This window comes from Notolepis coatsorum (assembly GCF_963971535.1).
Source record: "Notolepis coatsorum genome assembly, chromosome: 2".
Taxonomy (NCBI): domain Eukaryota; kingdom Metazoa; phylum Chordata; class Actinopteri; order Aulopiformes; family Paralepididae; genus Notolepis; species Notolepis coatsorum.
In genome coordinates, this window is record NC_140166.1 from 232,031,177 (window position 1) to 232,049,473 (window position 18,297).

Sequence of the window (18,297 nt, forward strand, 5' to 3'; positions counted from 1 at the left end):
TTTGTTGAGCTTCCTCTGGTGTAGTGGTTGTGGTATTCACTGACCTTTGGGAAGTATTTTGACATGTACATGGGCACCCCGGTCGTATAGTGTATCTTGTAGACCAGGCCCATTGCAAGTTGCTGTACTCTGTCGTCTACTCTAAGCCATCCTAGGTTGGCAAAGTGGGCAGGGGTGAGGTGGGTTCTGGGGTTCAGGTCAAGTAGTAGTCTGACCAGTTTGTTTTGTGATGTTTGTAATTTTGTTTTAAGCGCCTTTGAGGTGCTTTGGTACCATGAGGTGCACGCATAGTCATAGTACCCTTGAATGAGTGCTCCTGCCAGAGTCTTCAGGGTATTCTTGTTTACCAGAGAGGAGATCCGGTACAAGAATCTAGTTCGTTGGTTGACTTTTTTTATTACATTGGATGCCATTTTGTCACAGGAAAGATTTGCCTCTAGGATGGAACCCAGGTAGGTAATTTCGTCTTTCCTTGTGACAATATTGTCACCCACTGTAACTGAGAAACCGTCGGTCTTGCTGAGTTTGTTATTTGAACCGAAGAGAATGGACTCTGTTTTGCCCATGTGTAATGATAGTTTGTTATCAGCGAGCCATATGCAGATTTTGCCTAGTTCCGTGCTGAGGGTTTTTTGATAAAGCATTGATACACCACACTGCCACAGTCTTGGGCTGCCCATAGCAGTCATCATGGAAACCGCGAGGCAGGAGCACTCATTCAAGGGTACTACGACTATGCTTGCACCTCATGGTACCAAAGCACCTCAAAGGCACTAAAAACAAAATTACAAACATCTCAAAACAAACTAGTCAGACTACTGCTTGACCTGACTCCTAGAACCCACCTCACCCCTGCACACTTTGCCAACCTAGGATGGCTTAGAGTAGACAACAGAGTACAGCAACTTGCAATGGGCCTGGTCTACAAGATACACTACACGACCAAGGTACCCATGTACATGTCAAAATACTTCCCAAAGGTCAGTGAATACCACGATCACAACACCAGAGGGAGCTCCACAAATCATGTAAAACCCAGATTCGGCTCAAACAAGGGACTAAACACGTTTCGCAATTATGCCACAACAATGTGGAACGCCCTACCCAAAGCTGTAAAGGAATGTAAATCACTACCCACCTTCAAAAACACTCTCAAAGAACACCTACGGGAGACTGCAATTCAAAACTGGCCCCTACAAATGTCCTAACCCAGTTGTACAATAAAGACCAAGCATGGCTTTGTCAGTATTCCAATGTACCCAACCCCCCCCCCCCCCCCACCTCCAATGTACAGCCCCACCCAACCCCACCCCACCTACCCAACCTCCTCCAATGTACAGTTTCTATGTCAAATGTAGGTCAGTATTCCAATGTACAGTGTGTGTCCCCCCTACCCAACCCCCCCCCCCCCCCCCACCTCCAATGTACAGCCCCACCCCACCTAACCAACCTCCTCCAATGCACAGTTTCTATGTCAAATGTATATACACTCTTTTTCTGGATTTCTTTAGTATCACAAACAGTACTGTATTTGAAAATCTGGTATGTCATAAATGTATAGATGTAGCAGTACTGTCTATCTGTATGTCGTGTGTGTCATATGATGAATTGAAAATGGAGGACCCTGATGGAAACAAGACGAAAGTCTTTCTCAGATCTGCATCCCCTTAACAATTGTATGTATTGAGCTGTACTGTACTGTACCCATTCTGCAATCTGTTAATAAAGTTTTCAATCAATCAATCAATCAATCAACCTCCCGGAGGGCAGCAGCTGGAAGATGTGGTGTGCTGGGTGAGTGGGGTCAGAGATGATTTTTCTGGCTCTCCTGATTGTGATTTGGCGGTGGAGTGATTCGAGAGAAGGGAGGGGGGTGCGGATTATTTTGGAGGATTTATTGATGATTCTTTGTAGTTTGTTTTTGGAGTGAGTGTCCAGACTGCTGTACCAAACAGTTATGGAGAAGGTGAGGATGCTTTGTATGATGGCCTGGTAGAAACGGAGCAGGAGATGTTTTCTGACTCTGTATTTTTTGAGCTGGCTTTCATGTGAAAATACATTGACTGGACCAGAACAAGCACAGATTATAACGGTAAGGCGTTTGAATATGTTCACTGTAGTGCATGAAACCTGTTGAACACAGCAGGTATTGTTCAAAGCATTCTTGTTCAAAGCCTGTCAATATGTAATTATTGTAGTAACATCGATAGACGTTAACATGACAATAGTTTGTTACTGTTCGTGCGAGTGAGCTCAAAGATCTAGCTGTAAATTAAATCAGTGGTTTTTAGAGAATGGTTTGTCATTTTAGTGATCTGACATAATGCACTCTAGCTGATGTAATATTGCCTCATATGTATCTGTCACAGACAGCTATGCACCAGCTGAGCTCAGAATTTATACACAGAGTAGCTTCAGTGTATGTTTGCATGCTTATCATATGTGTGTGTGTGTGTACACGTGTGTGTGTGTGTGTGTACACGTGTGTGTCTGTGAGAAACTCCCACTCAGGGCAATCCCTTAACGGGTCGAATCGGAATTTGAAACACAACGCAGAGCAATACGAGACCGGTTACATGTGCATGCACACGCAAACATGTATGTTATAATGGAATCATCTTACCTCAGAGTTTATCAGTGTTAGAACTTTGCTCTGAAAATGCCACCTCAAGAAACAAAACTGTCAAAACAATGGGAATAAAGCAGAATTATACATGTATGATGCCTGACTCAAATTTAAATAGAAAATGTATTAAAAGATTCATGGCATTTTTACAAACTAACCCTCAAAATGCCTCCTAAATGTTATACTAATCAATATCTTGTTTTTCTCTCATTCAAACAACACAGGGGCATTGGGAATAATGTTTCTCAAAGTCACTCTCTTCTTCCTCTGTCTTCTGGGTCAAATCATACCTTCCAGGAGACAATTCCTGTGTCCACCTACGGGTGGCTGCAATTAGAAACTGGCCTCCGTAAATGTCCAAACCCCCCCTCCCAATGCTTGCACCTTGCACCCATATTGAGCTGTACTGTACTGTACCCATTCTGCAATCTGTTAATAAAATGTTTCAATCAATCAATGAAACAGTGAAACAGGTAGGAAAATGTGTCTCCTAGCAGGTGCATGATGTTGCTCTGATCACAGAGCCTCTTATAATAAGAGGTGGTGTGCCCCCTAGTGTTCAAACATAAATACCACACCATTACCATAAATAATAGAATTTCTAACATGTCGGTTTTGGCTTCTACATAAAGCATTGATACACCACACTGCCACAGTCTTGGGCTGCCCATAGCAGTCATCATGGAAACCGCGAGGCAGGAGCACTCATTCAAGGGTACTACGACTATGCTTGCACCTCATGGTACCAAAGCACCTCAAAGGCACTAAAAACCAAATTACAAACATCTCAAAACAAACTAGTCAGACTACTGCTTGACCTGACTCCTAGAACCCACCTCACCCCTGCACACTTTGCCAACCTAGGATGGCTTAGAGTAGACAACAGAGTACAGCAACTTGCAATGGGCCTGGTCTACAAGATACACTACACGACCAAGGTACCCATGTACATGTCAAAATACTTCCCAAAGGTCAGTGAATACCACGATCACAACACCAGAGGGAGCTCCACAAATCATGTAAAACCCAGATTCGGCTCAAACCAGGGACTAAACACGTTTCGCAATTATGCCACAACAATGTGGAACGCCCTACCCAAAGCTGTAAAGGAATGTAAATCACTACCCACCTTCAAAAACACTCTCAAAGAACACCTACGGGAGACTGCAATTCAAAACTGGCCCCTACAAATGTCCTAACCCAGTTGTACAATAAAGACCAAGCATGGCTTTGTCAGTATTCCAATGTACAGCCCCACCCAACCCCACCCCACCTACCCAACCTCCTCCAATGTACAGTTTCCATGTCAAATGTATGTCAGTATTCCAATGTACAGTGTCGTCGTCCCCCTACCCACCCCCCCCCCCCCCCCCCCCCACCTCCAATGTACAGCCCCACCCCACCTACCCAACCTCCCCCAATGCACAGTTTCTATGTCAAATGTATATACACTCTTCTTCTGGATTTTTTTAGTATCACAAACAGTACTGTATTTGAAAATCTGGTATGTCATAAATGTATAGATGTAGCAGTACTGTCTATCTGTATGTCATGTGTGTCATATGATGAATTGAAAATGGGGGACCCTGATGGAAACAAGACGAAAGTCTTTCTCAGGTCTGCATCCTCTTAACAATTGTATGTATTGAGCTGTACTGTACTGTACCCATTCTGCAATCTGTTAATAAACGTTTCAATCAATCAATCAAACAGAACTGTAGACATTTTCAAGAAGACATTTTCAAAGAAGCAACAGAGGTCGTGTTACCATTCCATCACTAGTCTAAAACCAATAAACCCGGGGCCCATTATAGTCACGTAGCACTCAGTCTACAAAAAGACACCAGATGGCAGTATACTATAGAAGACAGGAAGAAAGAGTAGTGAAAAGACACAAGTTCATGGAAAAGGAGTGGAATCCATATAATTATTAACTTAGCCCCGGGGTCCTTGGTTGCCTTGCCCTTAACCCTTTCACTACCACACTACAAAGGGTTAACCCTTTCACTACCACACTACAGAAGGTTAACCCCTTCTCTGGTTAGGCTTCACGTCACGGTCCCCTTTCCCGTCTGAGGAGGAGATGTGATCGATGCCCGTGGCTTGGAGAGTGGAAGATGGGTCACTCTGGTGTCAGGAGTGGCACCGTGGGACCCTGACCAACACCAACGGAACAGGCCCACTTGTGTTCCGCCAAGCGCTCCTGGAGACGTGTCTCTGTCCAGCCCACATCAAACTATCTGCAGCGCGGACATTCCAACCTGTAGACGACGGCACTCTTGCAGTTAATTAAATGATTAGCTTGGTATTCGCTGCAGAGTCCCAAGAAAGACTTTGTGATGTACGTCTGCAGTCATTCAGATTCCTCTATTGTCACGTCGTTCAGTGCCTTACAGCAAAGAAACAGTGCAATTCACTTTGTTGTGGTTCCTCAACCATAGCAGCATCCAATCATATAAATACAATACAATTTGCATAGAATACAAATAAGATAAAATATGACTAAAATAAACATGACTATATACTAGTGGCCACATTTGAAAGAACCGTTGGGCTTGTTCTTTTTTTCTTTTCTTTATATATATATATCTTTTATTGGTGAAACATATGGTGGTGCAGAGAAGCAAAGGTTGATTATCAATATATCACATATCACCATGATTATTATTTTGCTTTTGTGGGACGTGACGAGACACGGACAGGACTGAACTTGAACAGGGACGAGAAAAAACAATAAAGACGAGAACGAAACTAAATCGAAAACAGGCAAAAAGAAAGCTAAAAAATTATAAATTAAATTAAATTAAAATAATAAGTGATAATAATAATTATAAATAACCAGGATAAAATATACAGTGGGGCGGAGTTTACAACAGAGTATCTGAGGTGCTCACCTCAGAGAAGGAGTATTTCTTTAGGATCAGTATTTATTTTTCCCCCGTTGGGCTTGTTCTGTTGGCTGGGAGAGGACTGTGGACCAACTTACTGTATCTCCTATAGGGTGCGATTAAAGCTAATGACTGTTCTGTAGACATGTCATGTAAAGTTTCCTCACGTTGAATGATACTCCACTTCATCAGATGACTCCTGTTAAGAGTGCTTTGTCACCAAATACAGCAGAGAACATGAAACACATTATAAGAAAGATCTATTATTAGAAATGAAACTTGACATCTTTACAGAACCGCCAGACATTAGCTTTAAGAGGAGCCACATTTAGGCCCTTGGCCCTCAACAGGTTGGGGCACCCTTGCTTTAAGGTATCCCATTGACCATATTGATATGGATGAACAGCAACTTCCTCCAACTAAACAGCAAAAAAACTGAGGCACTTCTCATTGGCACCCCTCACCAGGTTCAGTCTTCATCCATATCACATCTCACCTTTGACAGCCAGGTAATCCCCCTCTCCCCCTCAGTCACAAATCTGGGGGTTCGATTTGACCCCCACCTGACCTGCAACATCCACATAAAACACCTCTGCAAGACCTCATTTTATCACCTAAAAAATATATCAAAACTCCGCCCCACTCTAACCCTGTCAGATGCAGAGCAGCTTGTCCGTGCCTTTATCTCCTCAAGACTGGACTACTGTAACGGACTCTTCATCGGGATTCCTGGCAAGAGCATCCAAAGACTGCAATACATCCAGAACAGCGCTGCCAGGATCCTGAGGAGAGTCCGTAAACACGATCACATAACCCCCATCCTCCACTCACTACACTGGCTCCCCATCTCATCCCGGATCAACTACAAAATTCTGATGCTCGCCCATAACTGCATAAACGGACACGCACCCCTCTACCTTCAGGAACTCATCACTCCACAATCCTCCACCTGTACCCTCAGATCTGCAGGTAGCCTGCTCCTTCAGGTCCCCAGTACCAGGCTCTGCACCCTGGGGGACCCTCAGATCTGCAGGTAGCCTGCTCCTCCTTCAGGTCCCCAGTACCCGGCTCTGCACCCTGGGGGACCCTCAGATCTGCAGGTAGCCTGCTCCTTCAGGTCCCCAGTACCCGGCTCTGCACCCTGGGGGACCCTCAGATCTGCAGGTAGCCTGCTCCTTCAGGTCCCCAGTACCAGGCTCTGCACCCTGGGGGACCCTCAGATCTGCAGGTAGCCTGCTCCTTCAGGTCCCCAGTACCAGGCTCTGCACCCTGGGGGACCCTCAGATCTGCAGGTAGCCTGCTCCTTCAGGTCCCCAGTACCAGGCTCTGCACCCTGGGGGACCCTCAGATCTGCAGGTAGCCTGCTCCTTCAGGTCCCCAGTACCAGGCTCTGCACCCTGGGGGACCCTCAGATCTGCAGGTAGCCTGCTCCTTCAGGTCCCCAGTACCAGGCTCTGCACCCTGGGGGACCCTTAGATCTGCAGGTAGCCTGCTCCTTCAGGTCCCCAGTACCCGGCTCTGCACCCTGGGGGACCCTCAGATCTGCAGGTAGCCTGCTCCTTCAGGTCCCCAGTACCAGGCTCTGCACCCTGGGGGACCCTCAGATCTGCAGGTAGCCTGCTCCTTCAGGTCCCCAGTACCAGGCTCTGCACCCTGGGGGACCCTCAGATCTGCAGGTAGCCTGCTCCTTCAGGTCCCCAGTACCAGGCTCTGCACCATGGGTGACCCAGCCTTCTGCACGGCTGCACCACGCCTGTGGAACAGCCTCCCCATCCAGCTGAGGCACCACAGAGCCTGGACTCTTTTAAAACAGGCCTGAAAACCCATCTGTTTAAAAAGGCCTTTGACTGTTGGCTTTTTATTTTTCTTTTCTTGTGCTGTTGTTTTTAATTTTCTGTTTATACTATGTTTTTAAAACTATGTTCTATTTTTATCTTGTTTTTATTCTATATTTTATTTGTTTTACTAATAACTATTTTATTTTTCAACTATGTTTTAACCCTGTAGCACTTTGGGATCCCAGCGAACAAAAAGTGCAATACAAATTCAATTTATTATTATTATTATTCACACAGCAGCCATTTGGCTGTTGTACCATGCTCAGGTTGGGATTCCTTACTTACATGTTTTCTTTCATGAGTGGGAACTGGTGGAAAGGAATCCCAACCTGATCATGACATAAGAGCAAAATATAGTGAATATAGTCAATTTCCAGGAAACATTTGAATGAAGTTGTTGGGGATCCTAATAAACATAAACAGTGACCTCTAGTAAAAAGTGCCCCCTCTTGGTATTGTACTTTGTATTGTACTCACATCGTTTGGTCTGATGTGTGGGTCCATCTGCACTCACTGCACACACATCCAAACACTCACTTGTTTAAGCACTTTGAGCTGGTTTCTGTATGAAAGGTGCTATACAAATAAAGTGTATTATTATTGTTATTATTATTATTATTATTATTATTATTATTATTACTGTGATCTGTAGTGCCAAATTTCCCTCAGGATGAATGAAGTATTTCTATTCTATTCACCAGCAAAACACAAATAAATTATTTTTCAGAGATTCATGAACCTCAGAACATCACATGAAACACGTCCACCATGTTTTCATTAATAATTATAATAATATCTTAGATTTATATACATATATATTATACACTCATTCATGTCGCAAACCTCAGAGAAGAAAGAATTCAGTCAGGACCTCAGTTTAGAAAGAATCTGATTAATACTTGATATAAGATACAATAAGAAAAGCATTTTGTCCAGGAATATAAAACGTCTGTGTCAGTCTTGTCGCATGTCTTCCCCACATCTCAGTAACATTAAAGTAACATTTATATTCCGTTGGCACAGCCAGCCAATAATTATTATTAAACTGGACTTTGAGTCCTTTATTCATTGCACACATTGACAATGTCGTCAGGCGGTGAGTGACACGCGCATGCGATGGGCAGCACATACACATGACATGTTTTCTTATTCTTTTGGGTCGCAGATGACATGTTCCTCTCTGCGTTTGATCCATCCCGTCGTTGTTCCCCCCAATCCAAGTGCTCCTGTCCGTCTTCGTCAGGGACGCGACAGCGTTAGCGATCTGTTGTGCATGTTTTTCCTTTGGGTTTCTCTTATCGGGGGGGGGGGGGGACCCTTGCGAGCACGGGGAGAACATGCAAACTCCACACAGAAAGGCCTGGGAGATACCCCACCTGGGTAACTGGCATCATGGAAACCTGGTCCCCAAGCGGGAATCGAACCCTGGACCTTCTTGCTGTGAGGCGACAGTGTTAACCAGCAAGAGTCCACTTACCAGGTACACAGCTCCACTTCAACCAGCGTCGCGGAGCATTCAGCCTGCTGGCTACACAGCTCCACTTCAACCAGCCGAGCGTCGGGAGCTCCAGCAGCTTGTCGATGTGCTAATAGCCTGGAGCCAGCTACCGTTAGCTTGCCGAGGCTATTAGCACACCGACAAGCTGCTGGAGCTAGCTACCGTTAGCTTGCAGAGGCTATTAGCACACCGACAAGCTGTGTAGCCAGCTACCGTTAGCTTGCCGAGGCTATTAGCACACCGACAAGCTGTGTAGCCAGCTACCGTTAGCTTGCCGAGGCTATTAGCACACCGACAAGCTGTGTAGCCAGCTACCGTTAGCTTGCCGAGGCTATTAGCACACCGACAAGCTGTGTAGCCAGCAGGCTGAATGCTCCGCGACGCTGGTTGAAGTGGAGCTGTGTAGCCAGCAGGCTGAATGCTCCGCGACGCTGGTTGAAGTGGAGCTAGGTAGCCAGCAGGCTGAATGCTCCGCGACGCTGAACTGCCTGGGCCGGTCTGTCTGTCGAAGACCGAGGGAACCGCGTCCGGCTTCAGCTGATTAGTGGTCTTCTGGACAAACATCCCACCCCAACAACATAATCCGAGGCAATGAAGTGTTCGCTGCAGATCCTCCTTCCCTGTCCAACAGGCTGGTCGCGCCGCCTGAGTGCAGCCAGCCTGAGCCAACGTGCCAACAACACTGTTTTTTTCACTGGTAGTTTGTGGAAATTAACCAACTTTCCTCTCTCTCACATGGTAAAATTAGTTTGAACAGCCAGGAGCAATACAAACAGAACCACCGCGGTCCCGTTGTTTTGTAGGCAACATTTTATTTACTGACTGACCCATTCACTATAGGCAGCTAACCAGCAGTGTATACACCAAACAAGCCCCATGACGTCAGCAACAAAATGGCCGCGCCCATAATGATAAATGCTTCAAAAATGCACATAACAAATCGTTTTTTCTTAGAAACTGCTTATTTTTATAACGTGATTTTTTCTGTGGCTTATCTAAATACTAATGTGATGCTATGAATATGTATTTATCGCTATGCTTCATCTCCACTTTAACCTTCTGTCCAGTGCTAACATGGTTATTCTGCTGTTAAAATAGAGTTATTAACCTTCTGTCCAGTTCGAACATGGTTATTCTGCTGTTAAAATAGAGTTATTAACCTTCTGTCCAGTGCTAACATGGTTATTCCGCTGTTAAAATACGTTAATACAGCGTTAACGTTCTGTAGATAGTGCTTAACCTTCCGTCAGGGAGCCGTCCCGCGCAGAGTCCCAGGTTAGTATTCATATTGTGGGGACAGAACAGGAACAAGGCAGAATCCCAAACCGTTGAACTCATTGACTGCCAAAAACGAGTATATTCGTTTTTACTAGACACTCTCTCGCCCCTTGTGTATGGATCTGGTAACAGTGATAACGATCGAATCCCGATAGGTGGCAGTGTCGCCTACCTGTTGAGTAAGTCTGGGCCAGTTGGTCCCCCATGAACTCAGCTGAGCAAACTGTTTGTGAGAGAGGCGGCGGCAATAGTGATCGGTGTGTAGCGAACAATTGGAGATTATTATGAAGAGGAAAAACAAGGCGACGACTATCCAGGAGGTGAGTTTTCACCAGACTACGTTGGAGTCCGCATTTCTGGTAAATCAGAAAAACACTAAAGCCAAACCGGCCGGGGATGTAACGTTATCTGTTCAGAGCGCCTCACCGCAGCACGTCCAGGGCCCGAATATTTCACTGAAATGCTCAGCGATAGCGACACAGACAGCGAGATTACCGAGTCAGACCCAGATGAGCCGGAATGGATGCCAAGTCGAGAAGCAGGTGAGATTACCCACCGTGGTTTTGTGAATAGAACAATAATATGTATCAACATGAACCCTTTGACCTGGAAGTGTCAGACGAGCAACAAGCACGAACTGCGCATGCTTCACAAAAGACGCGATATCACTCTTACTAGAAAAAAAAGAGATTTTTGGGAAACTGGCCACTCTTTAGCCTGGGATTGCGTGGAACGGATGTATGTAGAAATAAAAGTTTTTTCCCCTGTTGGAGTAGAAAGATAAGCATTTCAAATGAGCCATAGTATGTCTCCATAGCTATAACATAGAATATACGATGGGTCTACAAACATCGTTAAAATGGTCTGAAACGCTGGCGCCAGGGAGTAACCTTGGGAAAACAGCGTGGCAGTCAATGAGTTAACAAACACTGGAATATTATGTTCAATGGACATCTTTTTATAAGAACATACAAATAAAAGTACAATTAGCATCGCTGATCAAAAACTATTCAAACAAACACGGCACTCGGAAACATTTAATGATGAAATAATGTTGAACATTAGTACCGAGTCAGTTTCAGCTGCGTGTCCAACGCTTCAGACACACGTCGCTCCGACACATCGATCTTCACACAGACGAGGAGAGCGATAGTTAACGTGGATCTTCACACAGACGAGGAGAGCGATAGTTAACGTGGATCTTCACACGAGAGACGAGAAGAGCGATAGTTAACGTGGATCTTCACACGAGAGACGAGGAGAGCGATAGTTATTAACGTGGAGTGGAAGGAAGCTTGAGTTGAATGAAGATGTGCTGCGTGGCGTTGAGTTGTAGCTCCGGAGTCCCAGGATGTGTTCAGGAGATCAGCAGGCTGCGGAGAGAAACACACGCTCAGCAACACTGGACCCTCAGGACCCCCAGCCCCCAGGGACCACCCCTCCCACCCACCAGTAGGGCTGGACTGAACACTGTCCTCAGGACCCCCAGCCCCCAGGGACCACCCCTCCCACCCACCAGTAGAGCTGGACTGAACACTGTCCTCAGGACCCCCAGCCCCCAGGGACCACCCCTCCCACCCACCAGTAGAGCTGGACTGAACACTGTCCTCAGGACCCCCAGCCCCCAGGGACCACCCCTCCCACCCACCAGTAGGGCTGGACTGAACACTGTCCTCTGGACCCCCAGCCCCCAGGCCCCCCAGGGACCACCCCTCCCACCCACCAGTAGGGCTGGACTGAACACTGTCCTCTGGACCCCCAGCCCCCAGGCCCCCCAGGGACCACCCCTCCCACCCACCAGTAGGGCTGGACTGAACACTGTCCTCTGGACCCCCAGCCCCCAGACCCCTCAGGGACCACCCCTCCCACCCACCAGTAGGGCTGGACTGAACACTGTCCTTTTTTAACAATCAAAGCTTCTATTGAAGTATTCGAACAAAGCTTTTTATTTAGAATATTTTTTATAAATATGAATTATATAATATTAATGATTAAATGAGTATTTTTTTTTTTTTATTAAATCAACTTTCTTTAACACATTCCCGGCCAATCACGAATATATACGTTTTTAACTCGTTTTTTCTTTTATTCGATTTTAATATCCAATCAATGTCACAGTGGCTGGAAAAGGCATATTGGGACTCCGAAAGTGCAGTACCGGCCAGATCCTGGTATTGGCGCTGTCTCGAGAATGCAGTAATCCTTGTTGCAGACTTGGTGTCACACTGTTTACGCTCCGGGCGGATTTCCTGTTGCCTGAAGCGATGAAGCGACGAGGGCAGTGACTCATTATGTCTGTTGCCTGAAGCGATGAAGCGACGAGGGCAGTAACTCATTATGTCTGTTGCCTGAAGCGATGAAGCGACGAGGGCAGTAACTCATTATGTCTGTTGTCTGAAGCGATGAAGCGACGAGGGCAGTAACTCATTATGTCTGTTGCCTGAAGCGATGAAGCGACGAGGGCAGTAACTCATTATGTCTGTTGCCTGAAGCGATGAAGCGACGAGGGCAGTAACTCATTATGTCTGTTGCCTGAAGCGATGAAGCGACGAGGGCAGTAACTCATTATGTCTGTTGCCTGAAGCAAGGGCAGTAGCTCATTATGTCTGTTGCCTGAAGCGAGGGCAGTAACTCATTATGTCTGTTGCCTGAAGCGAGGGCAGTAACTCATTATGTCTGTTGCCTGAAGCGAGGGCAGTAACTCATTATGTCTGTTGCCTGAAGCGATGAAGCGACGAGGGCACTAACTCATTATGTCTGTTGCCTGAAGCGATGAAGCGACGAGGGCAGTAACTCATTATGTCTGTTGCCTGAAGCGAGGGCAGTAACTCATTATGTCTGTTGTCTGAAGCAGTAACTCATTATGTCTGTTGTCTGAAGCGAGGGCAGTAACTCATTATGTCTGTTGCCTGAAGCGAGGGCAGTAACTCATTATGTCTGTTGTCTGAAGCAGTAACTCATTATGTCTGTTGCCTGAAGCGAGGGCAGTAACTCATTATGTCTGTTGCCTGAAGCGAGGGCAGTGACTCATTATGTCTGTTGTCTGAAGCGAGGGCAGTAACTCATTATGTCTGTTGCCTGAAGCAGTAACTCATTATGTCTGTTGCCTGAAGCGAGGGCAGTAACTAATTATGTCTGTTGCCTGAAGCGAGGGCAGTAACTCATTATGTCTGTTGTCTGAAGCGAGGGCAGTAACTCATTATGTCTGTTGCCTGAAGCGAGGGCAGTAACTCATTATGTCTGTTGCCTGAAGCGAGGGCAGTAACTCATTATGTCTGTTGCCTGAAGCGAGGGCAGTAACTCATTATGTCTGTTGCCTGAAGCGAGGGCAGTAACTCATTATGTCTGTTGTCTGAAGCGAGGGCAGTAACTCATTATGTCTGTTGTCTGAAGCGAGGGCAGTAACTCATTATGTCTGTTGTCTGAAGCGAGGGCAGTAACTCATTATGTCTGTTGTCTGAAGCGAGGGCAGTAACTCATTATGTCTGTTGCCTGAAGCGAGGGCAGTAACTCATTATGTCTGTTGTCTGAAGCGAGGGCAGTAACTCATTATGTCTGTTGTCTGAAGCGAGGGCAGTGACTCATTATGTCTGTTGTCTGAAGCGAGGGCAGTGACTCATTATGTCTGTTGTCTGAAGCGAGGGCAGTAACTCATTATGTCTGTTGCCTGAAGCGAGGGCAGTAACTCATTATGTCTGTTGCCTGAAGCGATGGCAGTGACTCATTATGTCTGTTGTCTGAAGCGAGGGCAGTGACTCATTATGTCTGTTGTCTGAAGCGAGGGCAGTAACTCATTATGTCTGTTGTCTGAAGCGAGGGCAGTAACTCATTATGTCTGTTGCCTGAAGCGAGGGCAGTGACTCATTATGTCTGTTGTCTGAAGCGAGGGCAGTAACTCATTATGTCTGTTGCCTGAAGCGAGGGCAGTGACTCATTATGTCTGTTGTCTGAAGCGAGGGCAGTAACTCATTATGTCTGTTGTCTGAAGCGAGGGCAGTGACTCATTATGTCTGTTGTCTGAAGCGATGGCAGTGACTCATTATGTCTGTTGTCTGAAGCGAGGGCAGTAACTCATTATGTCTGTTGTCTGAAGCGAGGGCAGTAACTCATTATGTCTGTTGTCTGAAGCGAGGGCAGTAACTCATTATGTCTGTTGTCTGAAGCGAGGGCAGTGACTCATTATGTCTGTTGTCTGAAGCGAGGGCAGTAACTCATTATGTCTGTTGCCTGAAGCGAGGGCAGTAACTCATTATGTCTGTTGTCTGAAGCGAGGGCAGTAACTCATTATGTCTGTTGCCTGAAGCGAGGGCAGTAACTCATTATGTCTGTTGTCTGAAGCGAGGGCAGTAACTCATTATGTCTGTTGTCTGAAGCGAGGGCAGTAACTCATTATGTCTGTTGCCTGAAGCGAGGGCAGTAACTCATTATGTCTGTTGTCTGAAGCAGTAACTCATTATGTCTGTTGTCTGAAGCGAGGGCAGTGACTCATTATGTCTGTTGTCTGAAGCGAGGGCAGTAACTCATTATGTCTGTTGTCTGAAGCGAGGGCAGTAACTCATTATGTCTGTTGCCTGAAGCGAGGGCAGTAACTCATTATGTCTGTTGCCTGAAGCGAGGGCAGTAACTCATTATGTCTGTTGTCTGAAGCGAGGGCAGTAACTCATTATGTCTGTTGCCTGAAGCGAGGGCAGTAACTCATTATGTCTGTTGTCTGAAGCGAGGGCAGTGACTCATTATGTCTGTTGTCTGAAGCGAGGGCAGTAACTCATTATGTCTGTTGTCTGAAGCGAGGGCAGTAACTCATTATGTCTGTTGTCTGAAGCGAGGGCAGTAACTCATTATGTCTGTTGCCTGAAGCGAGGGCAGTAACTCATTATGTCTGTTGTCTGAAGCGAGGGCAGTGACTCATTATGTCTGTTGTCTGAAGCGAGGGCAGTAACTCATTATGTCTGTTGCCTGAAGCGAGGGCAGTAACTCATTATGTCTGTTGCCTGAAGCGAGGGCAGTGACTCATTATGTCTGTTGTCTGAAGCGAGGGCAGTAACTCATTATGTCTGTTGTCTGAAGCGAGGGCAGTAACTCATTATGTCTGTTGTCTGAAGCGAGGGCAGTAACTCATTATGTCTGTTGTCTGAAGCAGTGACTCATTATGTCTGTTGTCTGAAGCGAGGGCAGTGACTCATTATGTCTGTTGTCTGAAGCAGTGACTCATTATGTCTGTTGTCTGAAGCGAGGGCAGTAACTCATTATGTCTGTTGTCTGAAGCGAGGGCAGTAACTCATTATGTCTGTTGCCTGAAGCGAGGGCAGTAACTCATTATGTCTGTTGTCTGAAGCGAGGGCAGTGACTCATTATGTCTGTTGTCTGAAGCGAGGGCAGTAACTCATTATGTCTGTTGTCTGAAGCGAGGGCAGTGACTCATTATGTCTGTTGTCTGAAGCGAGGGCAGTAACTCATTATGTCTGTTGTCTGAAGCGAGGGCAGTAACTCATTATGTCTGTTGTCTGAAGCGAGGGCAGTGACTCATTATGTCTGTTGTCTGAAGCGAGGGCAGTAACTCATTATGTCTGTTGTCTGAAGCGAGGGCAGTAACTCATTATGTCTGTTGCCTGAAGCGAGGGCAGTAACTCATTATGTCTGTTGCCTGAAGCGAGGGCAGTAACTCATTATGTCTGTTGTCTGAAGCGAGGGCAGTAACTCATTATGTCTGTTGTCTGAAGCGAGGGCAGTAACTCATTATGTCTGTTGCCTGAAGCGAGGGCAGTAACTCATTATGTCTGTTGTCTGAAGCGAGGGCAGTAACTCATTATGTCTGTTGCCTGAAGCGAGGGCAGTAACTCATTATGTCTGTTGCCTGAAGCGAGGGCAGTGACTCATTATGTCTGTTGTCTGAAGCGAGGGCAGTAACTCATTATGTCTGTTGCCTGAAGCGAGGGCAGTAACTCATTATGTCTGTTGTCTGAAGCGAGGGCAGTGACTCATTATGTCTGTTGTCTGAAGCGAGGGCAGTAACTCATTATGTCTGTTGTCTGAAGCGAGGGCAGTGACTTTGTCTGAAGCGAGGGCAGTAACTCATTATGTCTGTTGCCTGAAGCGAGGGCAGTAACTCATTATGTCTGTTGTCTGAAGCGATGAAGCGAGGGCAGTAACTCATTATGTCTGTTGCCTGAAGCGAGGGCAGTAACTCATTATGTCTGTTGCCTGAAGCGAGGGCAGTAACTCATTATGTCTGTTGCCTGAAGCGAGGGCAGTAACTCATTATGTCTGTTGTCTGAAGCGAGGGCAGTGACTCATTATGTCTGTTGCCTGAAGCGAGGGCAGTAACTCATTATGTCTGTTGTCTGAAGCGAGGGCAGTGACTCATTATGTCTGTTGCCTGAAGCGAGGGCAGTGACTCATTATGTCTGTTGTCTGAAGCGAGGGCAGTGACTCATTATGTCTGTTGCCTGAAGCGATGAAGCGAGGGCAGTAACTCATTATGTCTGTTGCCTGAAGCGAGGGCAGTAACTCATTATGTCTGTTGTCTGAAGCGAGGGCAGTAACTCATTATGTCTGTTGTCTGAAGCGAGGGCAGTGACTCATTATGTCTGTTGCCTGAAGCGAGGGCAGTAACTCATTATGTCTGTTGTCTGAAGCGAGGGCAGTAACTCATTATGTCTGTTGTCTGAAGCGAGGGCAGTGACTCATTATGTCTGTTGTCTGAAGCGAGGGCAGTAACTCATTATGTCTGTTGCCTGAAGCGAGGGCAGTAACTCATTATGTCTGTTGTCTGAAGCGAGGGCAGTAACTCATTATGTCTGTTGTCTGAAGCGAGGGCAGTAACTCATTATGTCTGTTGTCTGAAGCGAGGGCAGTGACTCATTATGTCTGTTGTCTGAAGCGAGGGCAGTAACTCATTATGTCTGTTGTCTGAAGCGAGGGCAGTAACTCATTATGTCTGTTGTCTGAAGCGAGGGCAGTAACTCATTATGTCTGTTGTCTGAAGCGAAGGCAGTAACTCATTATGTCTGTTGTCTGAAGCGAGGGCAGTAACTCATTATGTCTGTTGCCTGAAGCGAGGGCAGTGACTCATTATGTCTGTTGTCTGAAGCGAGGGCAGTGACTCATTATGTCTGTTGCCTGAAGCGAGGGCAGTAACTCATTATGTCTGTTGTCTGAAGCGAGGGCAGTAACTCATTATGTCTGTTGTCTGAAGCGAGGGCAGTAACTCATTATGTCTGTTGTCTGAAGCGAGGGCAGTGACTCATTATGTCTGTTGTCTGAAGCGAGGGCAGTAACTCATTATGTCTGTTGTCTGAAGCGAGGGCAGTAACTCATTATGTCTGTTGCCTGAAGCGAGGGCAGTAACTCATTATGTCTGTTGTCTGAAGCGAGGGCAGTGACTCATTATGTCTGTTGTCTGAAGCGAGGGCAGTAACTCATTATGTCTGTTGTCTGAAGCGAGGGCAGTAACTCATTATGTCTGTTGTCTGAAGCGAGGGCAGTAACTCATTATGTCTGTTGTCTGAAGCGAGGGCAGTAACTCATTATGTCTGTTGCCTGAAGCGAGGGCAGTAACTCATTATGTCTGTTGTCTGAAGCGAGGGCAGTAACTCATTATGTCTGTTGTCTGAAGCGAGGGCAGTAACTCATTATGTCTGTTGTCTGAAGCGAGGGCAGTGACTCATTATGTCTGTTGTCTGAAGCGAGGGCAGTGACTCATTATGTCTGTTGTCTGAAGCGAGGGCAGTAACTCATTATGTCTGTTGCCTGAAGCGAGGGCAGTAACTCATTATGTCTGTTGCCTGAAGCGAGGGCAGTAACTCATTATGTCTGTTGCCTGAAGCGAGGGCAGTAACTCATTATGTCTGTTGTCTGAAGCGAGGGCAGTAACTCATTATGTCTGTTGTCTGAAGCGAGGGCAGTAACTCATTATGTCTGTTGCCTGAAGCGAGGGCAGTAACTCATTATGTCTGTTGCCTGAAGCGAGGGCAGTAACTCATTATGTCTGTTGTCTGAAGCGAGGGCAGTAACTCATTATGTCTGTTGTCTGAAGCGAGGGCAGTAACTCATTATGTCTGTTGTCTGAAGCGAGGGCAGTAACTCATTATGTCTGTTGTCTGAAGCGAGGGCAGTAACTCATTATGTCTGTTGTCTGAAGCGAGGGCAGTAACTCATTATGTCTGTTGT

The 18,297-nt window shown here is 46.3% G+C and overlaps 1 protein-coding gene across 1 annotated transcript in view; it reads right to left on the reverse strand.

Annotated features, from left to right (window-relative positions):
- Window positions 1–11,474: 11,474 nt before the first annotated feature.
- The window catches only part of LOC311223880 (uncharacterized protein), a 137,943-nt gene continuing 131,120 nt past the window's right edge, over window positions 11,475–18,297 (reverse strand). Inside the window, exon 17 of the mRNA XM_084308642.1 lies at window positions 11,475–11,501. Coding sequence (XP_084164768.1) covers window positions 11,494–11,501 — 8 coding nt within the window. The 3' untranslated portion in view covers window positions 11,475–11,493. The remainder of the gene's footprint in view (window positions 11,502–18,297) is intronic.